This window comes from Chenopodium quinoa, unplaced genomic scaffold, assembly GCF_001683475.1.
Source record: "Chenopodium quinoa cultivar QQ74 unplaced genomic scaffold, ASM168347v1, whole genome shotgun sequence".
In the NCBI taxonomy this organism is placed as follows: Eukaryota; Viridiplantae; Streptophyta; class Magnoliopsida; order Caryophyllales; family Amaranthaceae; genus Chenopodium; species Chenopodium quinoa.
Genome location: NW_018742738.1, coordinates 13577371 through 13588574, shown reverse-complemented (window position 1 = coordinate 13588574; position 11204 = coordinate 13577371). Strand labels below are relative to the sequence as shown.

The 11204-nt window shown below is 32.4% G+C and overlaps 1 protein-coding gene across 1 annotated transcript; it reads right to left on the bottom strand.

Annotated features, from left to right (window-relative positions):
• Positions 1-401: 401 nt before the first annotated feature.
• Positions 402-10629, bottom strand: LOC110724295 (SWI/SNF complex component SNF12 homolog). Its single transcript, XM_021903717.1, has 3 exons — positions 10315-10629; positions 8466-10014; positions 402-794 (listed from the first exon to the last, which is right to left on the bottom strand). The coding sequence occupies exons 2-3, from the start codon at positions 9806-9808 to the stop codon at positions 722-724; spliced, it is 1416 nt and encodes a 471-aa protein (XP_021759409.1). The 5' UTR covers positions 9809-10014; positions 10315-10629; the 3' UTR covers positions 402-721.
• Positions 10630-11204: the final 575 nt, after the last annotated feature.

The following is an 11204-nucleotide window of genomic DNA, read 5'->3' as shown; positions in this document are numbered from 1 at the left end:
CAGATTTAACCTGTTTTTGTGTTGATTTCGCTCCTAGATTTACTAGATCCCAGTGGGGGCAAATATAAGAAACCTAACCTTTCATTTACCCTGTTTAAACCTTTCTGAAGTTTTTGAACCAAACTTCATTTTTCCTTCTTCTGTACATGGAACAGTTTGAACCTCAGACCAAACCAACCATAGCATTTTGCATCTTTATGGAGTTACACGGTAGCAACCATGATAAAGATTACTTTTCAATAGAAGAGATACATACAAGAATCAATACAACAAATTCGGATGTGAAACAAAGCACTCACACCTCTTCTGTTGATGGCTAAATAATATCACAATTTCTACAATCCTAGCTATTAGAAGTGACACTACATTACTCATGATGTGAAACTACAAAAAATGAACTAGTTCTTTAACGAAGAAATCTGACATTAAAAGGAGGTTACTAGCTGACATTTTAATCTCATTCATAACTAGAGCTAGTAAAAAGAGATTATGAATATGCATGCTCAGAATACCGCTAGTAATACTAAAATTTCCTTATGAGATACAAGGCAGTTGAAGTCCTAAGCTTCATCTCTGTGATAATATTGACATGCTATATACTCTAGGCTGCTATCTTTAGAACAAAAAAGCATTTCACATTATGTTTTGTGACGCCAAAAATAGAGGTCCAATCATCAATATTCAACATGCAATAACCTTGTACCTAATTAGATATCACAAATCATGTAGCTCCTGTAGCAGCAACTCCACTGGCAGTTTTGCGATTCACGTAACGCATAACAGCATCTTCAACCCTAGAATAAACAACAAAAATTATCAGAACAATAATCAAGCAACCAGACCATTAGAAGAACAAAGAAACAAGCATTGCAACTTCCTTGACCACAAACATGTTCTTTTCCACAACAATTAGCATACTGAAATTGTTTCACAATCAAGTCAACCCAAAGCAAAATCTAACAATAACCTGAGAGTATATAAATCTTTCTTTAAAACTGCAACTACATAGTAACCCCTCCAGCTCCTAAGCACGTTTAAAGCTTAATCTGATACTCTTTGCTACTAGTACATATCTTGCCCAAAATTAGGGCAATTCACTTTTTGATTAATCAGCTGAAATCATAGCAAACAGCACATTGCTCAGACCCAAAGATTCCAAATGAGACAAAATTTAAATACCAACAGAATTATATGGTTTTTTTTTTTTTCCTAGTAGTCAGCTACAAGGCTGAGAACTGATAATCAGCAGGCAATCTCCCGGCCAAAGGTGATTAATCAATAATCAAAATCTTGCCACTTAAGGGCTGCCTGGAATGACTGAACAAGGGTCCCAAACCAACTGCCTCTCTTTCATCTCTCTCTCTCTCTCTCTCTCAAGCCAACAGTCATCTTTCTGTCTTCTTCTGCTTCAAAGTTTTGCTAGCAATACTCTTATCTCTCCTCTTTCTTCATAGGCCACCAAGGAGCCCTACCTAGTATTGAGCTCAAGATAGAAGAGTCATCCCTTCATCACAATGCAACCTAGTTTTGCGTGAGGATGAGAGACTGGGAAAGAGGCGACTAGAGGAAGAGAAAAGGAGACTCGAGGTAAAAACTACTCTCATTAAATCCAAACTTGAAGCATGGAGAATTCCTTAACCCTAATATCATCCCATCCCCACCTTTACTCCCGATCCCCCACCCAAAATTTGAAAGTTCCAATCACTCGATGACCATGAGGAAAAATGAGATACATTCTTTCAGTCCACCATAATTTTCTACACAATTTAAGCAATTAGGTCGCATACTAAGAGCTTATGCAAGTGTAAACACTTCAGAAAACATTAGTATGCCCAATCCCAATCAACGGTCTTATAAGGCTGAATAGTCGATCCCTTTCGGTAACTCCCAGGCATTAGGAAAGCACATTGGTTGAATGGACTTCTTGGAAGGTGGATGATTCTACACTAGTAAATTCTAGTACTATGTAATTGAACAGAAGCTTTGGTAGACAAAACAAACGTGAAGAAATATAAGGAAAAATTGATAAATGGTTACATTACCAATGCAATTAAACAATCATCACTAAAGAAATTACGTACCTAGTACCCTAGGATTTAAGAAGAAAGGGAAAAGTTTAAATACATTCCCCTTCTAGTTCATACTACTCTCATCATTGACACCATTCCCAAAGCTAACCAACTCTTAGGTCATTTGATGATGCACCCTTCCATCTTCCTCTTCAAGACAAATGCTGTCACACTCCTTTAACAAAGTCTTGGTGATGTATCCCTCAAATCCCCTCTTGGACATCTTGCATATCTGTACTTAATGGGTGGCTTAGTATGGGTGTGCTAATGCTTTGTGTACTAACCTGAGAGTTGTGTATTTGAAAATTTGATTTTTCATAAGAACAAATGAATCTCTTAGTTGATTAACTCTATTGATTTACCAGGAGAAAAGACTCTAGCTATTGAACACACAAAAGCTTAACAAAATATATAAGTATTCTAAAGTCCAAGCTTTTGAAATTGAAATTAAATTTGTATTTTCTTCCCATTCTCAAAAGCTCCTAGGGCCCATGTATTTCACCATCTTCATGTTCCAGTAATCTTTAAATTAATACTCCTTGTAAAAGCTTAACAAAATACATAAGTATTCTAAAGTCCAAGTTTTTGAAATTGAAATTAAATTTGTATTTTCTTCCCATTCTCAAAAGCTCCTAGGGCCCATGTATTTCACCATCTTCATGTTCCAGTAATCTTTAAATTAATACTCCTTGTACAAAAACTTCACTCTCATTCACAAAATTCAACCACATCCACTGTCCATATACATCTAGTGTCCCCTCATTCTTCCAACAAATGACATAACAGTCTGGGTGAATAGAAATAAACACCCACAACATACGTTATCAAAGTTCAGGATAAGAGTTGATGACATGATTTCAAAACGAAATTTGATCTGGTACCCTATCAAATAAACAGAAAAGCACAACAGTAGAGAAGCAAAATTCCAAAAGCCAGGAACAAATATTTAACAGGCATGAAGAAATTAAGACAGGACTAAAAGTAAACCCGATAGCCAAATCCAACTACTGAATTCTACACCACCAGAAACAATTAGAGTTATGATCACAACTTTGCAGTCTGAGACCAAAATAGCCTGCCTAAAAAACCACCAAGTCCAAAACTAAAATTACTTTACTTTCTGACCTAACCAACCCTATTCACAAAATCAGGAAAAGTCAACACCATTATCTCATAGAGCAATTAAAATTGTCTTCTAAATGATTTGTGTAAGCTATGTTTCACAAGCCAGCATATGTCCCAAGTACAAGATCGCACGCATACCTAAACTGGTGACATTATTAGTAGTTATGACTGTGGGTGACAGTCAAAAAATGAAGGGACAATACTATTATCAAACTAATACAAAATTATACGCAACCTAGAAATACTTCAAGCATAAGAAACTATATTATTCAATAATTATTAACCATAAGAAATATGAAAATATAGATTCACAAAATAAGAACTAGAATGCATGGAGGAAAATGGTAAGATGATAAAGCTATCTAAAGCATAGTTTGTTCCAATGTAAAATGATTTTAAAAAATATAGAATGAAAAAGAAACTCTAGCTATGTGAAGGTAATTTTTGATTCGCTGGCTAAGGGCTATCTAAGAAAATGCATTGAACAACACTAAAATAGAGAATTAGCTCTAATAGTGATCTAAAAGCCTAGTAAGTAATAAATGCAAGTATCTCATACGTCTTGATTATCGCTTATTCACCTCAACTAGTAAATTTAAAAGCTTTATGATACACACGAGATTCTAATGGATTTATCTACTGTATGCTGGAAAAAATTCATTGTAATTTTTCATATATTTCTAGGAATTCTTAAAGGGAGGCCCTGCAAGTCTACAACCAAGTGTCTTCAGTATAAGCCTCAAGTATTTCACTTATAACTTTTAGGGTAGGGTGTTGAAACATTGGTATTATTTAATAGTATAATACTATAATGTAGATCTGAGTTAGGGTAAGGCAGGGTAAAAAGTGATATTTTCCTTTACAAAAATAGAAATAACGCAAAAGTATAAAAGAACATATCTAAACGAAAAGTAGGAAGATAAAAAAAAAAATAAAAAAAAAAAAACATAGGGACATGATTTAAAATCTTGGATGTGATCTTGATCGCGATAATAGCCATATAAACACTTTCGCGGGCAACGCGGGTGGAATGCAACTATGGCAGCCCAATATATCAGTAAGCTTAAATTCCTTTACAATGTGGTTGAGCAGTTGTGGGGCAGAGATTTAGTACCATGCACAGGGGATAATGAAATGCAATGATTTGTTAGTTCAACAATAACTATACCAAAATACCATGTATATCTTCACATCAAATAAATACTCCTAGCTAAATTTTTTGTCATAAGGCTACACCTATAGAAAAAATATTAGGGTTGTATAAAAGATATTAAGGCTATTGATACTTTTAGATATTACTATGAAAAATATGAAAACAAAAATGTAGGGGATATGGGAAAAAAAAATTTAATATAACAAGAACAAAGTAACCTTCTAGTCTATTAGTCAATGTTAAACAAACTATAAATATTCATTACCTTTATTGAAATGTATGGCAAGGTGTCCATATCATTTCAAAATTTTATTTTAATATCAAAATTTAGGTTAGAGCTCGTGTATTTGTGCGATACATGAACTTAATAATAAATTATGAAATTTGTTTCTAGCAATATTATAAATTATGTGTAGTAATTTTTCCCTTACATATATACACTCCCTCCGTTCTTCTTTTCATCTTCCTACTTACGGTTTATAATGAGTGGAAAGTAAGTCCTTTTTTTTTTTTACTTTTTAGGTAGAAGAAAGATAATTGTTTAAAAACATTGCTATTATTATATTGTTTTATGTGGATCATATGGTTGGGTAAAAAGTGATGAAAAGTGGAAATTTTACTTTATAAAAAAGGAATAAAGCATATATATATATATATATATATATATATATATATATATATATATATATATATATATATATATATATATATATACCAAAACGGAAAGTAAAAAGATAAAAAGAACAGAAGAAGTATTACATTTTATTTTATTTAATTGTTAGATTACTTACTATATACTATACGCACCACGTACTATTTTTCAAAATATGGGCAGTGATTATGAACTTGGGTAGTTGTAAATTTACTCGTATATATTTACAACTTATTTGTTGATATGTTATTAATGGATTCAGTATAAAAGTAGATTATGTATATAAGAAAGGCAAGATTCAATAACTCATCGAGGGCGTTTGGTTCGCAAACTGGTATGGGGTTGGAATCAGTGGTATGGGTTTAGAACTTGATTCTTAATACCTTATGTTTGGTATGATTATAAAATGTAATTTTTTCTTTTATTTAATGCCTAAATGTATGGGAATGAACCAAACCCACCTCCACCCCAAGGTTTCTAAACCCCATAGCTTGGGGGTTTGAGGTATGGGTTTGAAACTCATAAAATCATAAAACAAATATAAGGTATGGGTTTAAATCATTCTAAACCCATACCTTATACCTTAATTATGTGAACCAAACACCTCCATATAGAGTTGTAGTAGTATTAAATAGAAAGAAATACTTATGAATTTTTTATTTTTTAAATCGAAAAGAATACGGCGGGAAAACTTTGCACATTTTGACCTATGTCATAGTTAATATGTCTTTAAACTATAAAAAAAATATAAAAAAATTACCTCTAAGAATTTATACTCATATATATTACACTCCTTCCGTTTACAGACCACGCAAGCGACTACTTTTGCTTTAAAGAAGAAAGGGGTAGAGAGTAAGGGATGTATTTAACATAGTTGGCTCCACAAAGTGGGGTAGAACTTAAGAAAATGGATGAAAACAGAATGTGAGTGAGAGAGTATCATCCTTAATTTAATATACGCTCTATTTTTTATTTTTTATTTTAAAAAAAAAAGGAAATATTCTAGCCTTCTACGATATCTAACAAAAAGAATTATAAAAAAAGTTGTAGGACAAACTTCATGGTGTCTTTACACTTTGAGTATAAAGTACTACAATTATAGCTTCATCAGTTTCCATTTTGCAATTACAACCCTTTTTTTCCACATTTATGATCATAATATATTTTTATACTCGACGACGTGTCGTGATTATATATACTTTTTAAATTTATAAATTGTTTGTAATTTTATTTTTAGTCCACTAATGTTTTATGAACTGTATTGTTTCCTTTGCTAGAGTTTTCTCAAACCTTTATGTTTTCAACTAAATGTTTTAAATACTCTTTTAAAACTTTCTTGAATTTTATCCTTGATTCTCTTTAAAAGCTCCCTTAATTCTTCATAAATGCTCTTTCGTTTACTCACCTTTTTTTCAAGATCTATTAAATAATTTGTTTGTCTGTTTTTTTTTTATATATATATATATCGTACGATTCCTTATGACAATTCATGTTAGCCGACACTAAATAATTTTGGGACTAAAGCTTTTTTTGTTGTTGTTGTATAAAGTAATTCTAGTGACATGATAAAGCAATAATTTTCTACATAATGAAAAGAGATTTACATAGTTTTGAATTAACATAATAAAATGTATTTTTGATTGAATAAAATTTTATTTTATCGCATTGCTTCATCATTTTATCGAGTTTTTGAAATTGTTTGGCGGTAGCATTTTAGGTAGCGGTTAGCATTTCGACAAGACAAAACTCAAGTAAGAAAAAAAAATAAGTATTTGTTAAGGCAGTGTTTCATGTAATAGTTGGTGGTACATGTAACGTTTTGGTAGCTTGAATAATATGTATGGCTTTGCTTGTATTTTAATATTTCAACTGCTACTTTTGCCAAACACTATAATATCAACTGCTAAATTGATATATAACCTCTACCCACTACTAATAAAACTACTAGCTATTCCTATTTGACATCTAAAGGCTACCCGTTACCACTATTTTTGCCAAAGAGGACCCGAATATAATATATTGAAGATATAAAATACTATTTTAATTGGCTATATATGGAAGAAATATGATAGGACTGATAGCCAAATAGAAAGGAATATATTACATTGTAAAAAAATACTTTCTAAGAGGATTGCCAAATATAATTATATAGTTTTGCATTTAGTATATATTATAGTTATTGTAGATAGATACTAACTCCCTTTGTATACTGAAGGGTGATAAAACTTCACATAATCTGACACACCCCAGTTGTGTCGATCAAAGGCTGCTATCTCTTTTTACCAAACTATAACAATACTTGTTTGGGAATCAAGAACCCCTACCATATATGCAAGTAGACATGGAAAAATTGAAAATTATTGAATGAAGGGGATCAGCATGTGGAGTAATACTTTTGCTTTTCACACCATCCTAATAAGGCATTCCCAAAAAGTTATTCGTAATTAATACAATTCTTCTCTTTTCCATACACCAAACTTCTTTCTCCCTCTATCACAATACTTATGCTGTCCTTAATTTTTCTCTCTTAACTCACTTCATTTTAATTTTTCTCTCTTTACTCACTTCATTTTAATTTTACTTTTATTACCATCCTTAACCTCTTAGGTTTAGAGGTACTGGATTAAATTGATTAGAACATGCTTAAAATGTGGGAGCTATAGACAAGCTTAAGTTTTAGACCTCAAATTACAGGTTACAATAAATTTGGTGCGTTGAGAAATGAGACTTTTTAACATTCCAGATCATTAGTTAATAATAACACATGTACAAGAACATACAATATACAGTTTAGGAATGTACTTTAAGAAGAATACTTGAGAAGATAATCAGTTATTTAGCAATCTGAAATCTAAACTAAGGCATGAACATCTAGGAAAAGCCAATATACTGAAATATATAATCAAATTCATTTTTACATATCATAAAAACTTTTTAATTTTCTCTCCGTATAATACTCTCTAATCTCCAATAAAACAAATAATGATGGCAATAGCAATGCATTAGAAGCAAAGTATTATATTTAGGCAACTGTTAATCCTACACAGGCTACATAATATGCTAATCCATCTCACTTCACAATAAATAATCAAGTAATCAATGTCCAAATTGCCTTCCATATGGACAAATAAACAACAAGAAAAAATTCTCAAGTTTCACTATAAGATCAAAATCCAACTACATTTACAAGGAAAATTTATTCCCTGTCTTCATTGAATCTCCATGAGAGGTGTGTGAGATTCACAGATAATATACCTAAGCCCATTCAGTATTGGGCTAATAATAAATCTTATAATACCTTATAAATTGAGAGGGGAGTTTAATGAAAGTGCATTCTTTACCCGTTATACACTCAATCTCTAATTATATATTACAGAAAAATAATTGAGGTAACGCCAAGCATATATTATGCAATAATGGAGCCTAATATATTTAATGACCAGTAAGAGATAGTAATGTTCCTTACCAAGGTTGGTTGAAAAAGTCACTTCGATGCTCTTTTTCAGCATTCTGAACTGCGTCACCAGTAACAACCTTCAAATCTTTATCCTGAGAAGCAATTAATGTGTTAACAAACTCTGCAGGTGAATGACTAAATCCAAGGAAAAAAGCTTGTCTTTGCCGATGTTCATTGATCTTCTTTATAGCAGCAGCAATGGAATTGTCATAATCATCTATTTCTTTGCATTTCTCCATCTTTTCCAGGACTGCAGACATATCCTTCTCTAAAGGAAAAGGAACGTCAACAAGCACATCGTAACACATACTTCCGCTGGGATTGTTTCCAGAAAGCTTAATCTTATGCTCTAAATGTATGGGTTGTAGAGGAGTTAAATGTTGAGTGAGAATCTGTGAGGCCACAGCAAACTTAACCTTCTCTTCACCAAACACTTCTCGCAGAGGTGGATCGCAAATAAAGAATGCCGGATCATTCGAGTCTTGCAACTTCTTCATCTTCACATAGTGCCACAATGCAGTCATGATTCGTTCGCGAGTTTCTGCCTCAAGTCCAAGAGCTTGAGTAAGAGCAGCTGATAATTTAAACTTCTCTGGATTATAATTCATTTCAAGCCTTATAATTGCGGTAAATTCCTTATCTCCCTTCCTTTTAATCTCAAATCCTTCATGAAGCAAACGAGAACGAGAACTCTCCCATACTATTACATGGTTGTCAGGATAAAGGGTCTGATCTAAGCATATGGTTATTTTTTTGAAGAAAGATGAAAATTTTGGGTAAGGAGTGGACCTATTATCCATAGTCCTAGAGCTGGAATCACCCCCATTTTCCAATATATTCCCAATTATCTTAAGCGTCCAAGTAGGAGTTTCAGAACTCTTATTTTCACCATTTTCAAGTGGCTGATTGGCAAAAGTGTTGAACACATAGATACGAAGTATTTTCTGAATACAGGGAGGCCTTTTTAGAGTTTCCTGAATATCTGTTTTCTTTCTAGCAAGGGCAGCATCAATCTTGGCTTCCAATTCCACTAATTGGGTGTAAAGAGCACTTTCTGGCAAAAGGGCTGCCACTTTCTCCGGTAACTTATTCTCCGGAACCTTCCTTTTCTTCCTACGAGCAGCTGGAGCAAGCTCCATTGTCTTAAACGGAATACCACCACCAGTCCCAGAAGAACTTTGCTGCTTACTAGAATTTTTATTATGACTCTTCTTAGTATTCGCAGAACCAGTAGCAGCAACACCCACAGCCGAAGACACACCGGCATTAGTACTATTAGTCCCTAGGTTCACGACACGGGCATTAGACTTCCCGGGAACTTGTGCAGCTTGAGCACTCTGCGGTTGAGCCATTGCCAGAGTCTCAGACAATCAAAAATTACCCGACAACTGACAACCCACCAAGTGTTTGATTATTTTCCTGATCAACTAACTGAGATTAATCAAGCAATTCAGGCCCATCCCTGAGCCGGGGCACGAAAGGCAGCCGCCATTGGCCCAGGGAGAAAAGGTCCGTTTTCAAAGTTTCGTCCTAACATTACAAGGTTATAAACATCATCCTGCACCACAATTGCAACCCAATTTCACTCAATTATCAAACAATGCACAAAATAACACATAAATTCATCAACCTCAAGAATATGAACGCAAATTGAACATAGCAAAATTCAATCAACAAAAATCGCTCGTTACAATCATTCATGAATTCCGTAATTACAACCAATAGTTTATTAATTTACCTAAGAAGAAATCTAACTGAACAATGCTGACAATTAAATTAACGATAGTGTGAAACTAAACCCTAAATTGGGAGAGAAATTGAAATTGGATGATAGAGAAAAAGAGAAAAAAAATATTACCTGAGAAGTTTCTTCAATGGAGGAGAGAAAGCTTAGCCGCTTTAATGGAGAATTCAAAGTATTTCAGAGGGCGCTTCAGTAGAAGAGAGAAAGAGTAAGAGGAGAGGTGAAGCGTAAAATTGAAAAACTGTGAGGGGTAAAATAATAATGAAATGAAAATAAAGGGAAAATGAAGTAGATTAATGAAACGCATATAAGCCTATTAAGGTCCGGTTTACTTCCTCGTATTTTTACTAAAACTGAATTTTTTTTTCTTTTTTTTTTTTAAGAATAAAACTAAAATAATTTTTAATCAACTTAAATTATTTTTATAGAACTCCAATTATTTTTTTTAAACTTAAATTAATTTTAGTGAGCTACAATTATTTTTATTGATGCCACATATATTTCATCTTGAATGTTATTGATTTTTGTTAAATTGAAATTATTTTTGTGAACTGAAATTATTTTTGTTAAACTAAATTTATTTTTGCTGGACTTACTTTATTTTATTGAACTGGACTTATTTTTACTGAACTGAATTATTTTACTTAATTTTAATTTTTGTAAGGGGAAGTAAACAGCACCTAAACCATTAGATTTAGATAATATCAACATACAATTCATTTTCACTTGATTATAGTAGGCGCGATGCGTGTGATATTGATTAATATTTCATTTTTATTTGCTCATTCATTGATCTTTCCTTTTTATTTTTTGATTGATCAATATTTCCTTTTTTTTAACCCTATCAATATTTCCTTTTTATTTGCTCACTAATTAATCTTTCCTTATTATATGTTGATTGATTAATCTTTCCTTTAATTTTTATTTGCTCACTGATCAATCTTTCCTTTATATTTGCTTAATGATTAATCTTTCCTTTTTATTTGCTGATTGATTAATCTTTC